The following is a 23,703-nucleotide window of genomic DNA, read 5'->3' as shown; positions in this document are numbered from 1 at the left end:
CCACTAACCTTTGCAATTTTTCTTTAGAATCTCCCATAAGCACAGTATCATCAGCAAAAAGTAACTGTGTCAATTCCCATTTTGAATTTGATTCCCCATAATTTAATCCCACCCCTCTCCCAAACACCCTAGCATTTACTTCCTTTACAACCCCATCTATAAATATATTAAACAACCATGGTGACATTACACATCCCTGTCTAAGACCTACTTTTACCGGGAAGTAGTCTCCCTCTCTTCTACACACCCTAACCTGAGCCTCACTATCCTCATAAAAACTCTTTACAGCATTTAATAACTTACCACCTATTCCATATACTTGCAACATCTGCCACATTGCTCCTCTATCCACTCTATCATATGCCTTTTCTAAATCCATAAATGCAATAAAAACCTCCCTATCTTTATCTAAATACTGTTCACATATATGCTTCAATGTAAACACCTGATCTACACATCCCCTACCCACTCTAAAACCTCCTTGCTCATCCGCAATCCTACATTCTGTCTTACCTCTAATTCTTTCAATTATAACCCTACCGTACACTTTTCCTGGTATACTCAGTAAGCTTATTCCTCTGTAATTTTTACAGTCTCTTTTGTCCCCTTTCCCTTTATATAAAGGGACTATACATGCTCTCTGCCAATCCCTAGGTACCTTCCCCTCTTTCATACATTTATTAAACAAAAGTACCAACCACTCCAACACTATATCCCCCCCTGCTTTTAACATTTCTGTCATGATCCCATCAGTTCCAGCTGCTTTACCCCCTTTCATTTTACGTAATGCCTCACGTACCTCCCCCACACTTACATTCTGCTCTTCTTCACTCCTAAAAGATGGTATACCTCCCTGACCAGTGCATGAAATTACTGCCTCTGTTTCTTCCTTAACATTTAAAAGTTCCTCAAAATATTCTCGCCATCTACCCAATACCTCCATCTCCCCATCTACTAACTCCCCTACTCTGTTTTTAACTGACAAATCCATATTTTCCCTAGGCTTTCTTAACTTGTTTAACTCGCTCCAAAATTTTTTCTTATTTTCATTAAAATTTCTTGACAGTGCCTCTCCCACTCTATCATCTGCTCTCCTTTTGCACTCTCTCACCACTCTCTTTACCTTTCTTTTACTCTCCATATACTCTGCTCTTCTTATAACACTTCTGCTTTGTAAAAACCTCTCATAAGCTACCTTTTTCTCTTTTATCACACCCTTTACTTCATCATTCCACCAATCACTCCTCTTTCCTCCTGCCCCCACCCTCCTATAACCACAAACTTCTGCCCCACATTCTAATACTGCATTTTTAAAACTATTCCAACCCTCTTCAACCCCCCCACTACTCATCTTTGCACTAGCCCACCTTTCTGCCAATAGTCGCTTATATCTCACCCGAACTTCCTCCTCCCTTAGTTTATACACTTTCACCTCCCTCTTACTTGTTGTTGTTATATAAATAATTTGTAATTTTTATTCACACAAAAAATATAAGATTTACTGAAACAGCCAAGCAATGGACCATTTCTCCTAGGTTGAGCTCTATTTCAAGGTACTTTTCGTCGTGAAAGCAATCAAAATCATATCTATTTCTGTAATTTATCTTCCATTCTATCAAATGAGACCAAAAAATGAGAATACAACCATAAAAACCATTCGAAATTACCACTAAGGGGTGGCTAATTGCTGAGAAGTGAACTCCATTATTTATGCTTAGATTTCTTTCATTTTTGGTGTACATTAAGAAGCATCTTTCCATCATACATTGCCCAAGTTTCAATAAGATAGTCCAACAAACAAACGAGATACAATTCCCGAGATCAAGAGCAAGAGCCCCTCACCAGTGTCAAGGAACCTGCCTTGAGGTCTGCTCGCTTGTGGAAATTTTGCTGGCGTATGGAAGCAAAAAATCGACCCATCGACTGATCGTATTTAGAAAAACTTGCACGTGGACACGCTCGCAAGCAGAGGTTCCACTGTATTATTACAGTTTTAGCACTCTCCCATAAATACAATAATACAGTGAACACTAAGGGAGGGGATGTACATTATTACCGACTCCATAGATTCCAAATTTTAAAATTGATTTTTCACAATCATAACAAATGGAGAAAATAAAGGCTCAGAGATGTCAAGTGTGTGCTCACATTACGCAGCAACCTCCACAATGAAAAGATACAAGATATATCTGTACATCTTGTGAAACACCACTGTGTCTTATACCTTGTTTTGAGGAGTTCCACACAGTGCAAAAATTCTTACAGCATTTGCAGCATAGTTCTGCAAGTACTGGATGGATAGGTTAGGTTAGGTAAGGTTTGTCAGGAAACAGAACAAATGTTTCCTGATACAGGTTTTAGTCATATGATACGCTTTTATTCATTGAGGCCTTCCCTGGCTTACCAGTCAACTCCTTCAAAAATTTATAAATTAGAAACTGGGTGGATTTCATTCATTTTCACGTTATTATCTACAAAATTATACTCTACAATTTCATGGAATTTTTTTTTTTTTTAAATAAAAAAAATTTTTAAAAAAAAAAAAAAAAAAAAAAAAAAAAAAAAAAAAAAAAAAAAAAATTCAGGGCCCTAATGCACAAAATTGTTCAGCATTTATCACATCACAAAATGACAGTAATGTATAAAACAATTTTAATGTAAATGAGGATTAGTTAACTAAATAGAGGTATGCTCACCTGTCCATAATACCAAGTAATTGCTTTCTGACATCTTGAGCTCTCTTAAGTGTGCGCATCTGTACAAAGTTTTCGTAGCACCACGCATTGGAGAATTTATTATTTTTCCATGAGTTGTAAACAGCAAGCAGTGTCAAGTGATCCCCCTCAGCTTGGTTGAACTTAGCTTTCTTCTGGTCAGCTAAAGCCTGCTTTTCTTTAGGCCTATCATTAAAATGTATCACATTAGTTAGTGTCAATACATTTCAGTAAAAAAAAAAAATATAACATATTAAAAAGTTAACCTTTTAGAAGATTTTTGAATATCCCAATTAAAAACAGTATGTATTTAAGATTAGTACTGCAGAACATATGAACAAGTATAAAATTGTGAATTGTGATATCGGTACACTTCTGGGAAGACAGAAAATAAATGAATGATGAATGTGTTTCCTACCTGTAGCACATCTATTACCCAAAGTTATCACATTTAACCCTTTGAGGGTCGACAGGCCCTCTCCGAAACTCGTTCTCAGGGTCGGCCAAATTTAAAAAAAAAAAAAATTATTTTCTCTTATGAAAAGATAGAGAATCTTTTCCCGATCATAAGGACACCAAAAGTTTGAAATTTGATGGAAAACTTACGGAATTATGCTCTCGCAAAGTTAGCGGTCTAGGTGATGTTTACGCATCGGCGATTTTGCTCACTTTGAGCCCCATTTTCGGCCAATTCCTCTGTACTAGTCGACAAAAAACATGAATATTTCGCTAGAACTCCATTTTTTCTATCGAATGGGTGCAAGAAACCACCCATTTATGAAATTCAACTATCCAGTACAGTGGTCAGAATTTAGCAATTTTGCCAATTTCACACAAATTTCAAAAGATGCCAATTTCCGAATAGGGTCCAGAATAAACAAGAAAGACATTCCTGGCACTAAAATGACATTTCCTCTGGTCATTAGTCACGTCTCAAGGCCCCTCTTATATTCTTTTGCTTTCCACTTTGAATTTTTATTCTCACAAAAAATATAAAATTTACTGTTATGCAGACTACTGCATTAGTGTAAAAAATGGTATAAATATTATTGGTGCACTTGTGAAAGAATATTAGACTCACCAGTTGACGTGTATTGCACGCTTGGCACGATTTGTTTACTTTTGAAATTTGGTAAAAATCGAACATTTCTGCTACTTTGAGCTCAATTTCAACGTACCTTTCATTGTAAAATCAGTCAAAATCATCTCAATTTTTGTAATATGTCTTCCATTCTATAAAATGAGACCAAGAAAACTAGAATACAACGATAAATACCATACGAAAATACAGTGCAAAGTCGCTGTTTTATTCCAAAAAAATGGTCAAATTTTTTTTTTCTCATTATGCAGTGTGTGCTGCAGGATTTTTTTTAGACTATGCACACTGACCACATAGGCCCATTCTTTCATATGAAGGCCTACCAGCTTTCTCCCACTAGATTTGAGGGCGCTAGAATTTAGGCGTACTAGTACGTCAAAAACCCTGGGTCGTAAGCCGTACTAGTACGTCCGAAACCCTCAAAGGGTTAATAATCTCATCTTCACATGACTTAATTATAACAAATTTATCATTCAAATACTCTAACTCCAGCTATACAACTAGGATGATGTTAAGTAGTTTTAAGTTGTAGGTTTAGTCTGCTTGAAATGCTTTATATAACCCAGAGCCTTTTAAAATTTATGAAAGAACTTTTAATTATTTATTTAACAATTATAGATGGGCTAGGTATGGGGTAGATGAGCTTAATATGAGAGAAAAACTTAGCATTTCGGAGGTTTTTACAAAGTAGAAGTGATACAAGGAGGGAGGAGTATATGGAGAGAAAAAGAGAAGGGAGTGGTGAAGGAAAAGTTTTGGAGTGAGATTAATAAGTTGAGAACAAACACCTAAGGAACGAATGGATTTGGCAGTTAAAAATAAGAGAGGAGAGCTGGAGGTATAGGGAAGATGGATGGAATATTTTAAGGAACTGTTAAGTGTTGATGAAGTTAGGGAAGCTGTGATTTCATGCATTGGACAGGAAGGTATAACATCTTGTAGGAGAGAGGAAGAGCCAGTTGTGAGTGTGGGGGAGGTGCTTGAGGCAGTGGGTAGAATGAAAGGGGGTAAAGCAATTGGGATTGATGGGATAAAGACAGAAATGTAAGAAAGCAGGTGGGGATATAGTTTTGGAACTGGGGATATAGTTTTGGAAGAGGGAAAGATCTCTAGGGATTGGCAGAAAGCATGCAAAGTTCCTTTGTATAAATGTAAAGGGGACAAAAGAGAGTGTAAAAATTATAGAAGAGTAAGCCTGTTGACCTGCTGAGTATACATGTGAAGTGTATGGTAGAATTATTGAAAGAATTAAGAGTAAGATGGAGAACAGGATCACAGATGAACAAGGAGGCTTTAGGAAGGGAAGGGGTCATGCAGACCAAGTGTTTACAGTGAAGCATATGGGTGAGCAGTATTCAGATAAGGGTAAATAGGTTGTTGTTGCATTTATGGATTTGGAAAAGGCATATAACAGGCTGGAAAGAGGATCAATGTGGCAAATATTACAGATGTATGGAACAGGGGGGTGGGTTACTGAAAGCTAAGAGTTTTCACAAGGATAGTGAGGCTCAGGTTAGAGTATCTAGGAGAGAGGGAGATTACTTCCCAGTAAAAGTAAGTCTTAGACAGGGATGTGTGATGTCACTATGGTTGTTTAATATATTTATAGATGGAGATGTAAGAGAGGCAAATGCTTGGGCGTTGGCAAAAGGTGTGGGATTAAGAGATAAAGAATCTAACATAAAGAAGGAGCTGTCCCAGTTGCTTCTGGGAGATTCTGAAGAGAAGTTGCAGAGGTTTGTGGATGAGTTTGGAAGGGTATGTAAAAGAAGGAAATTAAAGTGAATATATGAAAGAGCATGGTGATAAGGATAACAAAAAATTTAGGTAATGAAAGACTGGATATTAGATTAGAGGGAAGGAGTATGGAGAAAGTGAATTACTGAGATATTTGGGAGTGGTAGGTTGGTAGACAGCAACCACCCAGGAAGGTACTACCGTCCTGCCAAGTGAATGTATAACAAAAGCCTGTAATTGTTTTACATGATAGTAGGATTGCTGGTATTTTTTGTCTGTCTCATAAATATGCAAGATTACAGGTATGTCTTGCTACTTTTACTTACACTTAGGTCACACTACATATACATGTACACGTTTATTTATACACACTCATCTGAGTTTTCTTTGATTTTATCTTAATAGTTCTTGGTCTTTTTACTTTTCCTTTTATATCCATGGGGAAGTGGAATAAGAATCTTTCCTCCGTAAGCCATGCGTGTTGTAAAAGTCAACTAAAATGCCGGGAACAATGGGCTAGTAACCCTTTTTCCTGTAAAGATTACTAAAAAGAATAAGAAGAAGAAAACTGTCAAAGTGGGAAGTCTGAATGTGCGTGGATGTTGTGCAAATGATAAGAAAGAAATGATTGTGGATGTTATGAATGAGAAGAAGCTGGATGTCCTGGCTTTAAGTGAAACAAAGCTGAAGGGGGTGGGAGAGTTTCAGTGGAGAGGAATAAATGGGATTAGGTCAGGGGTTTCAAATAGAGTTAGAGCTAAAGAAGGAGAAGCAATAATGTTGAAGGATAAGATATGGCAGGAAAAGAAGGACTATAAATGTATTAATTCAAGGATTATGTGAAGTAAAATAAAGGTTGGATGTGAAAAGTGGGTTATAGTAAGTGTATATGCACCTGGAGAAGAGAGAAGTGTAGAGGAGAGAAAGAGATTTTGGGAAATGTTGAGTGAATACGTGGGGAGTTTTGAACCAAGTGTGGGAGTACTTGTGGTTGGGGATTTCAATGCTAAAGTGGGTAAAAATGTTGTGGAGGGAGTAGTAGGTAAATTTGGGGTGCCAGGGGTAAATGTAAATGGGAAGCCTTTAATTGAGCTATGTGTAGAAAGAGATTTGGTAATAAGTAATACATATTTTATGAAAAAGAGGATAAATAAATATACAAGGTATGATGTAGCACGTAATGAAAGTAGTTTGTTAGATTATGTATTGGTGGATAAAAGGTTAATGGGTAGGCTCCAGGATGTACATGTTTACAGAGGGGCAACTGATATATTGGATCATTATTTAGTTGTAGCTACAGTTAGAGTAAGAGGTAGATGGGACAAGAGGAAGGTGGCAACAACAAGTAGGAAGGAAGTGAAAGTGTATAAATTAAGGGAGGAGGAAGTTCGGGTGATATATAAGCGGCTATTGGCAGAAAGGTGGGCTAGTGCAAAGATGAGTAGTGGGGGGGTTGAAGAGGGTTGGATGAGTTTTAAAAATGCAGTATTAGAATGTGGGGCAGAAGTTTGTGGTTATAGGAGGGTGGGGGCAGGAGGAAAGAGGAGTGATTGGTAGAATGATGAAGTAAAGGGTGTGATAAAAGAGAAAAAGTTAGCTTATGAGACGTTTTTACAAAGCAGAAGTGTTATAAGAAGAGCAGAGTATACAGAGAGTAAAAGAAAGGTGAAGAGAGTGGTGAGAGAGTGCAAAAGGAGAGCAGATGATAGAGTGGGAGAGGCACTGTCAAGAAATTTTAATGAAAATAAGAAAAAATTTTGGAGTTAAACAAGTTAAGAAAGCCTAGGGAACGTATGGATTTGTCAGTTGAAAACAGAGTAGGGGAGTTAGTAGATGGGGAGAGGGAGGTATTAGGTAGATGGCGAGAATATTTTGATGAACTTTTAAATGTTGAGGAAGAAAGGGAGGTGGTAATTTCATGCACTGGCCAGGGAGGTATACCATCTTTTAGGAGTGAAGAAGAGCAGAATGCAAGTGTGGGGGAGGCACGTGAGGCATTACGTAGAATGAAAGGGGGTAAAGCAGCTGGAACTGATGGGATCATGACAGAAATGTTAAAAGCAGGGGGATATAAAGTGTTGGAGTGGTTGGTACTTTTGTTTAATAAATGTATGAAAGAGGGGGAAGGTACCTAGAGATTGGCAGAGAGCATGTATAGTCTCTTTATATAAAGGGAAGGGGGGCAAAAAAGAAAGTAAAAATTATAAAGGAATAAGTTTATTGAGTATACCAGGAAAAGCGTACGGTAGGGTTATTATTGAAAGAATTAGAGGTAAGACAGAATGTAGGATTGCAGATGAGCAAGGAGGTTTCAGAGTGGGTAGGGGATGTGTAGATCAAGTGTTTACATTGAAGCATATATGTGAACAGTATTTAGATAAAGGCAGGAAAGTTTTTATTGCATTTATGGATTTAGAAAAGGCATATGATAGAGTGGATAGAGGAGCAATGTGGCAGATGTTGCAAGTATATGGAATAGGTGGTAAGTTACTAAATGCTGTAAAGAGTTTTTATGAGGATAGTGAGGCTCAGCTTAGGGTGTGTAGAAGAGAGGGAGACTACTTCCCAGTAAAAATAGGTCTTAGACAGGGATGTGTAATGTCACCATGGTTGTTTAATATATTTATAGATAGGGTTGTAAAAGAAGTAAATGCTAGGGTGTTCGGGAGAGGGGTGGGATTAAATTATGGGGAATCAAATACAAAATGGGAATTGACACAGTTATTTTTGCTGATGATACTGTGCTTATCGGAGATTCTAAAGAAAAATTGCACAGGTTAGTGGATGAGTTTGGGAGTGTGTGTAAAGGTAGAAAGTTGAAAGTGAACATAGAAAAGAGTAAGGTGATGAGGGTATCAAATGAAATGATTTAGATAAAGAAAAATTGGATATCAAATTGGGGAGGAGTATGGAAGAAGTGAATGTTTTCAGATAGTACTTGGGAGTTGACATGTCGGTGGATGGATTTATGAAGGATGAGGTTAATCATAGAATTGATGAGGGAAAAAAGGTGAGTGGTGCGTTGAGGTATATGTGGAGTCAAAAAACGTTATCTATGGAGGCAAAGAAGGGAATGTATGAAAGTATAGTAGTACCAACACTCTTATATGGGTGTGAAGCTTGGGTTGTGAATGCAGCAGCGAGGAGGCGGTTGGAGGCAGTGTAGATGTCCTGTCTAAGGGCAATGTGTGGTGTAAATATTATGCAGAAAATTCGGAGTGTGGAAATTAGGAGAAGGTGTGGAGTTAATAAAAGTATTAGTCAGAGGGCTGAAGAGGGGTTATTGAGGTGGTTTGGTCATTTAGAGAGAATGGATCAAAGTAGAATGACATGGAGAGCATTTAAATCTGTAGGAGAAGGAAGGCGGGGTAGGGGTCGTCCTCGAAAAGGTTGGAAGGAAGGGGTAAGGGAGGTTTTGTGGGCGAGGGGCTTGGACTTTCAGCAGGCGTGCATGAGCGTGTTCGATAGGAGTGAATGGAGATGAATGGTATTTGGGACCTGACGATCTGTTGGAGTGTGAGCAGGGTAATATTTAGTGAAGGGATTCAGGGAAACCAGTTATTTTTATATAGCCGGACTTGAGTCCTGGAAATGGGAAGTACAATGCCTGCACTCTAAAGGAGGGGTTTTGGGATATTAGCAGTTTACGAACATAAGAAAGGAGGAACACTGCAGCAGGCCTGTTGGCCCATACTAGGCAGGTCCTTTACAATTCATCCCACTAACAAAACATCTGCCCAACCCAATTTTCAATGCTACCCAAGAAATAAGCTCTGATGTGCAAGTCCCACTCAAATCCAACCCCTGGAGGGATATGTTGTGTATCTTTATACGTATATGCTTCTAAACTGTTGTGTTCTGAGCACCTCTGCAAAAACAGTGATTATGTGTGAGTGAGGTGAAAGTGTTGAATGATGAAAGTATTTTCTTTTTGGGGATTTTCTTTCTTTTTAGGTCACCCTGCCTCGGTGGGAGACGGCAGACTTGTTGAAAAAAAAAAAATTGGGAGTGGACTTGTCAGCAGATGAGTCTATGAAAGACAAGATGAATATAGAGATGAGGGGGAAAAAAAGCAAGTGGTGCACTGAGGAGCCTGTGGAGACAGATCGTTATCCATGAAAGCAAAGAGGGTAGAGGTCGTCCTAGGAAAGGTTGGAGGGATGGGGTAAAGGTTTTGTGTGCGAGGGGTTTGGACCTCAGCATGTGAGCATGTTAGACAGGAGTGAGTGGAGACAAATAGTTTTTATGGCTTGACATGCTGTTAGAGTATGAGCAAATTAACATTTATGAAGGGATTCAGGGAAACCAGTTAGCCAAGCTGAGTCCTGGAGGCGAGAAGTACAGTGCCTGCCCTCTGACAGAAGGGTGTTGATATGTTGCAGTTTTTTAACTGTAGTGTAGGTGTGCCTCTGGCAAGACAGTGATGGAGTGAATGATGATGAAAGTGTTTCTTCTTTTTCAGGTCACCCTGCTTTGGTGGGAAATAGCTAATATGATAATAAAACAAAAAATACATTTTGAAAATGATGTTTTTTTTTACCATCTACAATCATTATTATTGTAAATGAACCTTAATGGTGTAATCTCATTTAGTTAGGTAGTAGGTTGGTAGACAGCAACCACCCAGGGAGGTACTACCGTCCTGTGGTAGTAGGTTGGTAGACAGCAACCACCCAGGGAGGTACTACCGTCCTGCCAAGTGAGTGTAAAACGAAAGCCTGTAATTGTTTTACATGATGGTAGGATTGCTGATGTCTTTTGTCTGTCTCATAAATATGCAAGATTACAGGTATGTCTTGCTACTTCTACTTACACTTAGGTCACACTACACATACATGTACACATTTATTTATACACACTCATCTGAGTTTACTTTGATTTTATCTTAATAGTTCTTGTCTTACTACTTTTCCTTTTATATCCATGGGGAAGTGGAATAAGAATCTTTCCTCCGTAAACCATGCATGTTGTAAAAGTCAACTAAAATGCCGGGAACAATGGGCTAGTAACCCTTTTTCCTGTAAAGATTACTAAAAAGAATAAGAAGAAGAAAATTGTCAAAGTGGGAAGTCTGAATGTGTGTGGATGTTGTGCAGATGATAAGAAAGAGATGATTGTGGATGTTATGAATGAGAAGAAGCTGGATGCCCTGGCTTTAAGTGAAACAAAGCTGAAGGGGGTGGGAGAGTTTCAGTGGAGAGGATTAAATGGGATTAGGTCAGGGGTTTCAAATAGAGTTAGAGCTAAAGAAGGAGTAGCAATAATGTTGAAGGATAAGCTATGGCAGGAAAAGAGGGACTATAAATGTATTAATTCAAGGATTATGTGGAGTAAAATAAAGATTGGATGTGAAAAGTGGGTTATAATAAGCATGTATGCACCTGGAGAAGAAAGAAGTGTAGAGGAGAGAGAGAGATTTTGGGAAATGTTGAGTGAATGCATGGGGAGTTTTGAATCAAGTGTGAGAGTAATGGTGGTTGGGGATTTCAATGCTAAAGTGGGTAAAAATGTTATGGAGGGAGTAGTAGGTAAATTTGGGGTGCCAGGGGTAAATGTAAATGGGGAGCCTTTAATTGAGCTATGTGTAGAAAGAGATTTGGTAATAAGTAATACATATTTTATGAAAAAGAGGATAAATAAATATACAAGGTATGATGTAGCACGTAATGAAAGTAGTTTATTAGATTATGTATTGGTGGATAAAAGGTTGATGGGTAGGCTCCAGGATGTACATGTTATAGAGGGGCAACTGATATATCAGATCATTATTTAGTTGTATCTACAGTTAGAGTAAGAGGTAGATGGGAAAAGAGGAAGGTGGCAACAACAAGTAAGAGGGAGGTGAAAGTGTATAAACTAAGGGAGGAGGAAGTTCGGGTGAGATATAAGCGACTATTGGCAGAAAGGTGGGCTAGTGCAAAGATGAGTAGTGGGGGGGGTTGAAGAGGGTTGGAATAATTTTAAAAATGCAGTATTAGAATGTGGGGCAGAAGTTTGTTGTTATAGGAGGGTGGGGGCAGGAGGAAAGAGGAGTGATTGGTGGAATGATGAAGCAAAGGGTGTGATAAAAGAGAAAAAGGTAGCTTATGAGAGGTTTTTTACAAAGCAGAAATGTTATAAGAAGAGCAGAGTATATGGAGAGTAAAAGAAAGGTAAAGAGAGTGGTGAGAGAGTGCAAAAGGAGAGCAGATGATAGAGTGGGAGAGGCACTGTCAAGAAATTTTAATGAAAATAAGAAAAAATTTTGGAGTGAGTTAAACAAGTTAAGAAAGCCTAGGGAAAGTATGAATTTGTCAGTTAAAAACAGAGTAAGGGAGTAGTAGATGGGGAGATGGAGGTATTAGGTAGATGGCGAGAATATTTTGAGGAACTTTTAAATGTTAAGGAAGAAACAGAGGCAGTAATTTCATGCACTGGTCAGGGAGGTATACCATCTTTTAGGAGTGAAGAAGAGCAGAATGTAAGTGTGGGGGAGGTACGTGAGGCATTACGTAAAATAAAAGGGGGTAAAGCAGCTGGAACTGATGGGATCATGACAGAAATGTTAAAAGCAGGGGGGGATATAGTGTTGGAGTGGTTGGTACTTTTGTTTAATAAATGTATGAAAGAGGGAAAGGTACCTAGGGATTGGCGGAGAGCATGTATAGTCCCTTTATATAAAGGGAAAGGGGACAAAAGAGACTGTAAAAATTATAGAGGAATAAGTTTACTGAGTATACCAGGAAAAGTGTACGGTAAGGTTATAATTGAAAGAATTAGAGGTAAGACAGAATGTAGGATTGCGGATGAGCAAGGAGGTTTCAGAGTGGTAGGGGATGTGTAGATCAAGTGTTTACATTGAAGCATATATGTGAACAGTATTTAGATAAAGGTAGGGAAGTTTATATTGCATTTATGGATTTAGAAAAGGCATATGATAGAGTGGATAGAGGAGCAATGTGGCAGATGTTGCAAGTATATGGAATAGGTGGTAAGTTATTAAATGCTGTAAAGAGTTTTTATGAGGATAGTGAGGCTCAGGTTAGGGTGTGTAGAAGAGAGGGAGACTACTTCCCGGTAAAAGTAGGTCTTAGACAGGGATGTGTAATGTCACCATGGTTGTTTAATATATTTATAGATGGGGTTGTAAAAAGTAAATGCTAGGGTGTTCAGGAGAGGGGTGGGATTAAATTTTGGGGAATCAAATTCAAAATGGGAATTGACACAGTTACTTTTTGCTGATGATACTGTGCTTATGGGAGATTCTAAAAAAAAATTGCAAAAGTTAGTGGATGAGTTTGAGAATGTGTGTAAAGGTAGAAAGTTGAAAGTGAACATAGAAAAGAGTAAGGTGATGAGGGTGTCAAATGATTTAGATAAAGAAAAATTGGATATCAAATTGGGGAGGAGGAGTATGGAAGAAGTGAATGTTTTCAGATACTTGGGAGTTGACGTGTCGGCGGATGGATTTATGAAGGATGAGAGAATGGTTCAAAGTAGAATGACATGGAAAGCATATAAATCTATAGGGGAAGGAAGGCTGGGTAGGGGTCGTCCTCGAAAGGGTTGGAGAGAGGGGGTAAAGGAGGTTTTGTGGGCAAGGGGCTTGGACTTCCAGCAAGTGTGCGTGAGCGTGTTAGATAGGAGTGAATGGAGACGAATGGTACTTGGGACCTGACGATCTGTTGGAGTGTGAGCAGGGTAATATTTAGTGAAGGGATTCAGGGAAACCGGTTATTTTCATATAGTCGGACTTGAGTCCTGGAAATGGGAAGTACAATGCCTGCACTTTAAAGGAGGGGTTTGGGATATTGGCAGTTTGGAGGGATATGTTGTGTATCTTTATATGTGTATGCTTCTAAACTGTTGTATTCTGAGCACCTCTGCAAAAACAGTGATAATGTGCGAGTGTGGTGAAAGTGTTGAATGATGATGAAAGTATTTTCTTTTAGGGGATTTTCTTTCTTTTTTTGGGTCACCCTGCCTCGGTGGGAGACGGCCGACTTGTTGGAAAAAAAAAAAAAAAAAAAAAAATTAAAAACAACATGATTGGTCATCTCCCACCAAGGTAGCATGACAAAAAAAAAAGAGGGTGCCAACATCACAATTCAAATGACTCTTTGAACTGCAAAATATCTCACTCACCCTCTTCAGAGTTAAGGCACTGTACTTCCTACATACAGGATTTCAAGTCTAGCTAACTGGCCAAATTACACTTACCTATAAAATACATTCTGCACAGACAACATGGAGACAATTGTGAGGATTTCATCAGAACACTGCAAATGCACTGACATAATTAGCATCTTTGAAAGATTGGGATCCAGAGGAAATTCAGCCATTCTTCTACCCAATCGTGTCAGCAAACCTTCATCATCCAGCGCACTGTAAATTAATACACGTTAGAATTACTATGCTTGTGAAAGCTCTGGTTTGAATACTTTTATTATTTATACCTACTATATGTGTTTATAGATTTTAACTGATACCAGTATTTTTTTAAATATTAATATTACATGTGTACTCAAAAATATCAATACGTATTAACATTCTACCTCACAATTGTAAGAGCTAGTCAAACACACAAAAACACTCACACATAGCAGAGTACATAAACCCACACACATGCACTATCAACAAGTGCAGTTTTCTTTTGAAAACTTCTTCCTTTATTCTAAAGATCTTAGTACCTTATCAACTTAGAATATTTAATTTGAATCCCAGGCTGAAAATAGAAGAATAAAATGGGCACTACTTTGTAAATCCAGGTGAAAGTATTAAGTGCTCTGAGGGTATAACTGCTAAGTTATATTTATCTTTTGTTTACAATAAGCTCATTTCAGCATATTATACTCATGGGAAAGCTTCATCAGCATCAAAGTAATCCTCCTGGTTAGCACTCACCATCAAAACACATTTTTCTCTATTATTTTATTATATTTAAAGAGAAGCACTAAATCCATATAGGGATCATAACAGCACTTGTGCATTTTCCTCTAGATCTAAAAAAGAAGGTTTGCATACCTGAGTGAGTGAAGAGTCTCGAGAGCCATGACCATGGCATCAGTTGGGGGAGGGTCCATAAAATCAAAGCCTAGCAAGTCGTTGATCCCCATCGCTTTCAGCTGGAGTACTGTTGCAGCAAGGTTCGTCCGTTGGATCTCTGGTACACTTGTTGGTAACATCTCATCTCTGTGTGTGGGACAAATAAATCAGCAGTGTCAAACTTGGAACTGGGAGCTTAGTGCCATCATTTCTAAACTGAGGATATCAAGATCAGGAGGAAAACTGTGACCCTAGATCAATACAGGTTAATGGAAATATGATGGTGAATGTGTTTCCTTTCTTTGAGTCATCCTTCCTTGGTGGGAGATGGCTGGTGTGCTAAAAACAAGAAATGTTACCATAATTTGGTAAAATGTAACTTATAATCTACTTAATGAGTCACTTTTCTGTAGCTCCAATGTCTTTATTGCAGTGGTAAAGTAACAAAGACTTTTTATATTATAGATATAAGACATCTATCAATATTTTTTGGACAAAGCACATAACTGCCATCCTTTGCATAACAGCTTTTAACAAGTGGTGTAATTTTCTTTGAATTATAATTCTCAACATATGAAGGCACCATAAAGATACAAAGACTCAATTAGACTTAAAAACTCTTGTTGAATTCCAAGTTTTGCTTAGATATTGTGTAAATTTACAAGTATGAATTTGTATGAATTATAATTTTTTTTTTTTTTTTTTTTTAAACAAGTCGGCCATCTCCCACTGAGACAGGCTGACCCAAGAAAGAAAGAAAATCCTCAAAAAGAAAATACTTTCATCATCATTCAACTCTTTCACCTCACTCACACATAATCACTGTTTTTGCAGAGGTGCTCAGAACACAACAGCTTAGAAGCATATACCTATAAAGATATACAACATATCCCTCCAAACTGCTAATATCCCGAACCCCTCCTTTAGAGTGCAGGCATTGTACTTCCCATTTCCAGGATTCAAGTCCGGCTATATAAAAATAACTGGTTTCCCTGAATCCCTTCACTAAATATTACCCTGCTCATACTCCAACAGATTGTCAGGTCCCAAATACCATTCGTCTCCATTCACTCCTATCTAACACGCTCACACACGCTTTCTGAAAATCCAAGCCCCTCGCCCACAAAACCTCCTTTACCCCCTCCCTCCAACCTTTTCGAGGACGACCCCTACCCCGCCTTCCTTCTCCTACAGATTTAAATGCTCTCCATGTCATTCTACTTTGATCCATTCTCTCTAAATGATCAAACCACCTCAACAACCCCACTTCAGCCCTCTGACTAATACTTTTATTAACTCCACACCTTCTCCTAATTTCCACACTCCGAATTTTCTGCATAATATTTACACCACACATTGCCCTTAGACAGGACATCTACACTGCCTCCAACCGCCTCCTCGCTGCTGCATTCACAACCCAAGCTTCACACCCATACAAGTGTTGGTACTACTTCATTTTCATACATTCCCTTCTTTGCCTCCATAGATAACGTTTTTTGTCTCCACATATACCTTGTACTACTTTATTTTCATACATTCCCTTCTTTGCCTCCATAGATAAAGTTTTTTGTCTCCACATATACCTCAATGCACCACTCACCTTTTTTCCCTCGTCAATTCTATGATTGCCCTCATCCTTCATAAACTCATCCAAGTATCTGAAAACATTCACTTCTTCCATACTCCTCCTCCCCAATTTGATATCCAATTTTTCTTTATCTAAATCATTTGATACCCTCATCACCTTACTCTTTTCTATGTTCACTTTCAACTTTCTACCTTTACACACACTCCCAAACTCATCCACTAACCTTTGCAACTTTTCTTTAGAATCTCCCATGAGCACAGTATCATCAGCAAAAAGCAACTGTGTCAATTCCCATTTTGTATTTGATTCCCCATAATTTAATCCCATCCCTCTCCCGAACACCCTAGCATTTACTTCTTTTACAACCCCATCTATAAATGCTGTATATTAAACAACCATGGTGACATTACACATCCCTGTCTAAGACCTACTTTTACTGGGAAGTAGTCTCCTTCTCTTCTATACACCCTAACCTGAGCCTCACTATCCTCATAAAAGCTCTTTACAGTATTTAATAACTTACCACCTATTCCATATACGTACTTGCAACATCTGCCACATTGCTCCCCTATCCACTCTATCATATGCCTTTTCTAAATCCATAAATGCAATAAAAACTTCCCTACCTTTATCTAAATACTGTTCACATATATGCTTCAATATAAACACTTGATCTACACATCCCCTACCCACTCTGAAACCTCCTTCCTCATCCGCAATCCTACATTCTGTCTTACCTCTAATTCTTTCAATTATAACCCTACCGTACACTTTTCCTGGTATACTCAGTAAACTTATTCCTCTATAATTTTTACAATCTCCATGGGGAAGTGGAACAGAATTCTTCCTCCATAAGCCATGCGTGTCATAAGAGGCGACTAAAATGCCGGAAGCAAGGGGCTAGTGTTCAGTCCATCAATCTTGAATAGAATACTATTCTATTCAAGATTGATGGACTGAACACATTGACTCAAGGTTGAGGGACTGATTACCTCATTCTCCTCCTGTTCTTCAAGTTTCTCCTACGTTTGGACTGATGAAGCCACTGTGTGGCGAAACGTTTCCTCAATAAAGATACCCAAGAGTTGCACATGTGTCTAATTTATCCTGTATATATTACTAAATGTAAAGGGAGAAACTTTTGTTTTTTCTTTTGGGCCACCCCGCCTCGGTGGGATACAGCTGGTGTGTTGAAAGAAAGAATTTTTACAATCTCTTTTGTCCCCCTTCCCTTTATATAAAGGGACTATACATGCTCTCTGCCAATCCCTAGGTACCTTCCCCTCTTTCATACATTTATTAAACAAAAGTACCAACCACTCCAACACTATATCCCCTCCTGCTTTTAATAAATTCACAATGTGAAAATAAATGAGAAAACCAAAAATGTATTTAACAAGAAGAAAAACTAGTAACATTATGCCATGGCATTAAGACACTGGTTTTCTGTATTGTTAGACACTAGTTTTCTATAAAAAAAAAAAAAAGAATATCCAGTATGTATACAAGTGTACACTTGTATACATACTGCACTTGTGCTTATTACCTCAACAGATCTTATAAATGACAAGTAAAATAATTGCAACAGGGGTAGGGGATGTCACAGGAATGGTTAGAAGATGGGGGTAAAAGGTATTGTGCATGGTAAATGCTTAATCATCCAACAGGGATATGTGTGTCTGTTAGATTGAATAAATTCTTTTTTCAGGGTTTGACAAGCCTGAAAGAATTTAGGGAAACTTGATGGTGAGAAGTACAGTGCCTGCACTCTGAAGGATGGCTAAGAATGCTGCAGTTAAGAAAGAACATTCTTTGGCAAAAACCAACATGGATTTTGAGACAGAAAATCTCGTATTACAAACTTACTGATGTTCTATGACAGAGTCACAAAGATAAAACAAAAACAAAAAAATTAAATGAGTGGACTGCATGAAAGCATCTGATACTGTACTACACTCAAGATCAGTCAATAAATGATAAGAACAGGTAAGGGTAAGACAGCACCCCAGTGGATCAGGTAATACCTGAAAGACAGAAGGCAGTGACAATAAGGGATGAGACATCAAAATGGGAGGAAGTACTGAGTGGGATCCTTTAAAGATCAGTAGTAAGGCCACTATTATTCCAAATACTGTACATTATGTCAATGACCTACATGAAAGGATTGAATCTTATGTAACTTTCTTTGCTGATGTAACACTACCAATAATGAGGAAGATAAGAGGACTGGACGAAGATTAATTTCAGGAATATCTAGAAAGGCTGTAGAAATTATTCAAAATAGGTGACTGAAGTTCAGTCCAAATATCTACAAGGTCTGGAAAAGGCAGCAGAAAATGGGACGATAAAAGCTGCAAATATCACTGCTTGAATATTGCTACTCTAATTACCTGTAAGCACGTTCAGTATAAAGCCTGTAGGTCTTCCCTGGACCTGTGCGCCCAGCACGGCCTGCTCGCTGCTTGGCTCCTGCTTGGGAAACTGGTGTGACCATTAACGAGTCCATACCTGTCTTAGGGTTGTATACTTTCTGCTTTACAAAACCTGAAAAACATTTTGAGATTAGGCATTTGCAGTTTATTAGGTTTAAGCATTCATTACATTAATAATCTATGTGAAGCAAAGTGAAGCAAAACACAAAAGCAAGAAATTATCAGCAGTAGCAACTCTGAAGAATAATTTACTAAACTGGCCATCTCCCTCCAAAGTAGGGTGATCTAAAAACAAGAAAAATTCACTGTCATTCATTCAATACCTGTCTTTGTTGTCATCAATAAAAAGCAACTGTAACAGCTCCCACTTCATATCAGACTCACTATGAATCTGATATGAATCTGATATGATTTGTCTCCACTCACTCCTATCTAACACACCCATGCACACCTGCTGGAAGTCCAAGCCCCTTGCACACAAATCCTCCTTTACCCCCTCCTTCCAACCTTAACTAAGACAACCCTTACCCTGCTGCCTTTCTTCCACTACAGATTTATATGCTCTCCAAGTCACTCTATTGTGTTACAGCCTCTCTAAATGTTCGAATTGCCTCAACAACCCCTTCTCAGCCCTCTGGATAATACTTTTAGAAACCATGAACTCCTTCATTATATTCACAATGCACAGTGCCCTCAGATATGACATCTCCATTGCCTCCAGCATTCTGTCTCCACAGACTCCTTAGTGCACCATTTGCCTATTTTCCCTCATCAGTTTCATTACCTAAACTTTTTGTTATCCTCATCACCTTGCTCTTTCCTATGTTCACTTTTAAATTTACTTATTTTACATACCCTTCCAAACTTGTCCACCAACCTCTGCAACTTCTCTTCAGAATCTCCCAAAAGCACAGCGTCACCAGCAAAAAAGAACGGTGACAACTCCCATTTTGTGTTAGATTCTTTATCTCTTAACCCCACACCCCTTGCCAACACCCAAGCATTCATTTCTCTTACACCCTCATCTATAGATATACTGCACAACCATGGTGACATCATGTATCCCTGTCTAAGGCTTACTTTTACTGGGAAATAATCTCCCTCTCTCCTACATACTAGAACCTGAGCCTCACTATCCTCATAAAAACTCTTAACTGCTTTCAGTAACCTACCACCTATTCCATACAATTGCAACATCTGCCATATTGCTTCACTATCCACCCTATCACATTATTATTATTATTACATGGAGATACCCCTTGTCTTCGATGGTTGATGCAAAACATCCTATCGTACTAATAAGGACTTTCTCAGGGTTGTACTATTATTATTATTAATATTTCTTTCTTCATTCAACACACTGGCCGTATCCCACCGAGGCGGGGTGGCCCAAAAGGAAAAACGAAAGTTTCTCCTTTTACATTTAGTAATACACCTACCATCCGACTTACGACCGAGTTCGGTTCCGAGAAACCAGTCGCAAGTCGAAATGGTCGTAAGTCGAACTTTACTACTGAATATCAAGAAAACATTTTTGTAATGACTTTATTTTATTGTTTTATTTTGGTATTTCATGTTTTACTTTACTTTTTATGCTGTTAGTACTGTATTTTATACTGTAAGGTTTAGGATAAACACTTTGTACAACACAAATAGTTGTTTATTTCCCAGAAATTTGGCATAAAAAACACAGTCGTAAGTCGAGTGGTCGTAAGTCGAGCAGGTCGTAAGTCGGATGGTAGGTGTATATACAGGAGAAGAGGTTACTAGCCCCTTGCTCCCAGCATTTTAGTCACCTCTTACAACACTCATGGCTTATGGAGGAAGAATTCTGTTCCACTTCCCCATGGAGGTAAGAGGAAATAAACAAGAACAAGAACTAGAAAAAAAATAGAAGAAAACCCAGATGGGTGTGTATATATATGTTTGTACATGTATGTGTAGTGTGACCTAAGTATAAGTAGAAGTAGCAAGACATACCTGAAATCTTGCATGTTTATGAGACAGAAAAAAGGACACCAGCAATCCTACCATCATGTAAAACAATTACAGGCTTCCGTTTTACACTCACTTGGCAGGACGGTAGTACCTCCCTGGGCGGTTGCTGTCTACCAACCTACTACCTATAACTCAACAGGCTTATTACCCTATAATTTTTACACTCTCTTTTGTCCCTTTTTGCATTCATACAAAGGAACTATGCATGCTCTCTGCCAATCCCAAGGTACCTTCCCCTCTTCCACGCATTTATTAAATAACAGTACCAACCATTCCAGAACTACATCGTCACCTGCTTTTAACATTTTTTTGTTCCACCAATCCCAGCTGCTTTACCCCTTTCATTCTAACCACTTCCTCAGTCACCTCCTCACAGTCACAACTGGCTTTTCCTCACACCTATAAGATGTTATACCCCCTTCAGAATGTCCAAAATCACAGCTCCCCTATCTTCATCAACATTTAACAGTTCCTCAAAATATTCCCTCCATTCATCTCTTAGGCTTTCTCAACTTATTATTCTCACTCCAAAACTTTTTCTTATTCTCAAAAAAATTGGTTGATAGCATCTCACCCCTCTCTAATTTGCTCTCCTTTTACATTCCGTCACCACTCTCTTAACTGCTCTTTTTTCTCTCCATATACTCCTCCCTCCTTTTATCACTTCTACTTTGTAAAAAACCTCTCATATGCAAACTTTTTCTCTCTTACTACTCTCTTTACCTCATCATTCCACCAATTGCTTTTCCTCCCTCCCACACCCATTTTTCTGTAAGCACACACTTCTGCTGAAAATTCTAACACTACATTCTTAAATCTACCCCATACCTCTTCACCCTCATTGCCTATACTCTCACTAGCCCATCTTTCTTCCAATAATTGTTTATATTTTACCCAAACTGCCTCCTCCTTTATTTTATAAATCTTCACCTCTTATAGTTTATAAATCTTCACCTCTCTCTTACTTGCTGATGCCATTCTCCTTGTATCCCATCTACCTCTTACTCTCACTGTAGCTACAACTAAAAAATGATCTGATATATCAGTGGCCCCTCCATAAACATGCACATCCTGAAGTCTACCCATCAGTCTTTTATCTAAAAAATACATAGTTCAACAAATTACTGTCATTATGCCCTATATCATATCTTGTATACCTAGTTATCCTCTTTTTCTTGAAATATGTATTACCTATTTCCAAACTCCTTTTTATACAAAGTTCAATCAAAGGCCCCCATTATCATTTACACCTAGCACCCCAAACTTACCTACCACACCCTCTATAACTGTTTCTCCCACTTTAGCCTTCATGTCCTTACCACAATTAACCTCTCACTTGGTTCAATACTTCCTAAACACTCGCCTAACATTTCCCAAAAGCTCTCTCTCTCTGTCCTCTACACTCCACTCTTCTCTACGTGCATAAGCACTTATTACAGAGCTTTATTTTTTGAAATGGCATTCTTTTATCACTTCCAATTTTAACATATGATAAAATACATAAAAATGATTAACATACCTGGATCTACAACATAATAGATGCCATCAATAGTAAGAGATGTTTCTGCAATGTTGGTAGCAATTACCACCTTTCGTGAGCCTGGTGGTGCTGGTTCAAATATTCTTGTCTGCATTTCAGAGGGCAATGCTGAATACACAGGTAAAATGATGAGTTCTGGTACATCACTCCCGAGTGCCTTCATGCGTTCATAGAGAATTTCACATGCAGTATCAATTTCCTCTTGACCAGTGAGGAAAACTAATACATCACCTGGTGGCTCAGAGAGGTGAATCTGCATTACAGTTATAAGGGCTGCATCAAGATAATCTGTTTCTGGCTCCCTTGTGTATAAAATCTCTACTGGGAAAGTTCTACCAGGAATAGTGAAGATTGGAGCTTGATTGAAGTACTCAGAGAACTTGACAGCATCCAAAGTGGCAGAGGTAACAATAAGCTTAAGTTCAGGTCTTTTAGCCACGGCTTGCTTCAAGAGACCAAATAAAACGTCTGTGTGAATAGTTCTTTCATGAGCCTCATCCAACATAATGCAAGCATAACATGACATATCTGGATCAATGAGACACTCTCTTAATAACATACCATCAGTCATGTATTTGATAACAGTCTCTGAGCTAGTGCAGTCCTCAAAACGAATAGTATAACCTACTTCTTGCCCCAGTCTACACCCAAATTCTTCTGATACTCTCTTAGCCACTGACATGGCTGCCACTCTTCTTGGCTGGGTGCAGCCAATTTTTCCCTTAGCAGTAAAACCTGCCTCTGCAAGATACTGTGTCATCTGTGTGGTCTTGCCTGATCCAGTCTCACCAACAACAATGAGGATCTGGTTGTCATCGATGGCCTTGATAAGCTGGTCTCGTAGTTTATAGATAGGGAGGCTTTGTCGTTGTTCTAAAAGGGACATGTTGGTTTTCTTTCCATATGAACCTCTGGTTCCACCTGATAAAAAAAGGTAACATGTTTATATTTTAGTTGAAAAAGATAACATTATCATAAAATGAAATGTTCATTTACAGCTGAAACAAAATATACCACCGGTGCTTGTTATTACCGAAGGATTATATGACACTTCATAATACTAAAGCCTAAATGTTATCATGACTGGAAAGAAAGGCATGGACAGATTTCTATGTTACAAAATCAAGGTAGTATTTTATTTTTATAACAGGCTAATTAGATGAAGCTTTAAGACTCTGCACGATGGAAAGCAACTTGCCAATCTACTGCTTAACACTAGGTTCAATGGCTATCAAGTGGTAAGATCTTGACACATTTCTTTGAGCTTCTCAAGGCCAAGGTATTTGTTACCAACTGCTCAATCCCACTCTCTCACTGTCTGCAAGCCATAGCCTGACTTTTAAAGCTAAGTATGTGGAAAATATATAAACAACACTAGTCAAACTTTTCCTACTGAATAATTAAGGCACCCCCAAATATACATTCCTTGTTTGTTAAATAATGAGTTGCAAATATTATATAATTAATGCAACATTAAATTCACAGATACACAAATTTACAAAGATACAGTACCACTGTACTGTATCAAAAAATATACCTCAAGATATTCTAAACAAAAATATAAAATACAG

General features: G+C 38.3%; 1 protein-coding gene across 5 annotated transcripts in view; it reads right to left on the bottom strand.

Annotated features, from left to right (window-relative positions):
* The window catches only part of pea (ATP-dependent RNA helicase pea), a 48,986-nt gene that overhangs the window by 7,645 nt on the left and 17,638 nt on the right, over window positions 1–23,703 (bottom strand). For all 5 annotated transcript variants that reach the window (XM_070092862.1, XM_070092867.1, XM_070092866.1 and 2 more), the window contains 5 exons: window positions 22,112–23,053; window positions 18,553–18,706; window positions 14,554–14,721; window positions 13,750–13,914; window positions 2,697–2,900 (listed from right to left, as the gene is read on the bottom strand). In XM_070092862.1, coding sequence (XP_069948963.1) covers window positions 2,697–2,900; window positions 13,750–13,914; window positions 14,554–14,721; window positions 18,553–18,706; window positions 22,112–23,053 — 1,633 coding nt within the window. The remainder of the gene's footprint in view (window positions 1–2,696; window positions 2,901–13,749; window positions 13,915–14,553; window positions 14,722–18,552; window positions 18,707–22,111; window positions 23,054–23,703) is intronic.

The sequence above is a fragment of the Cherax quadricarinatus genome, chromosome 41, assembly GCF_038502225.1.
Source record: "Cherax quadricarinatus isolate ZL_2023a chromosome 41, ASM3850222v1, whole genome shotgun sequence".
NCBI classification, from domain to species: domain Eukaryota; kingdom Metazoa; phylum Arthropoda; class Malacostraca; order Decapoda; family Parastacidae; genus Cherax; species Cherax quadricarinatus.
Note: the sequence above shows the minus strand (reverse complement) of the source record. Positions and strands in the feature narration are given on the sequence as shown.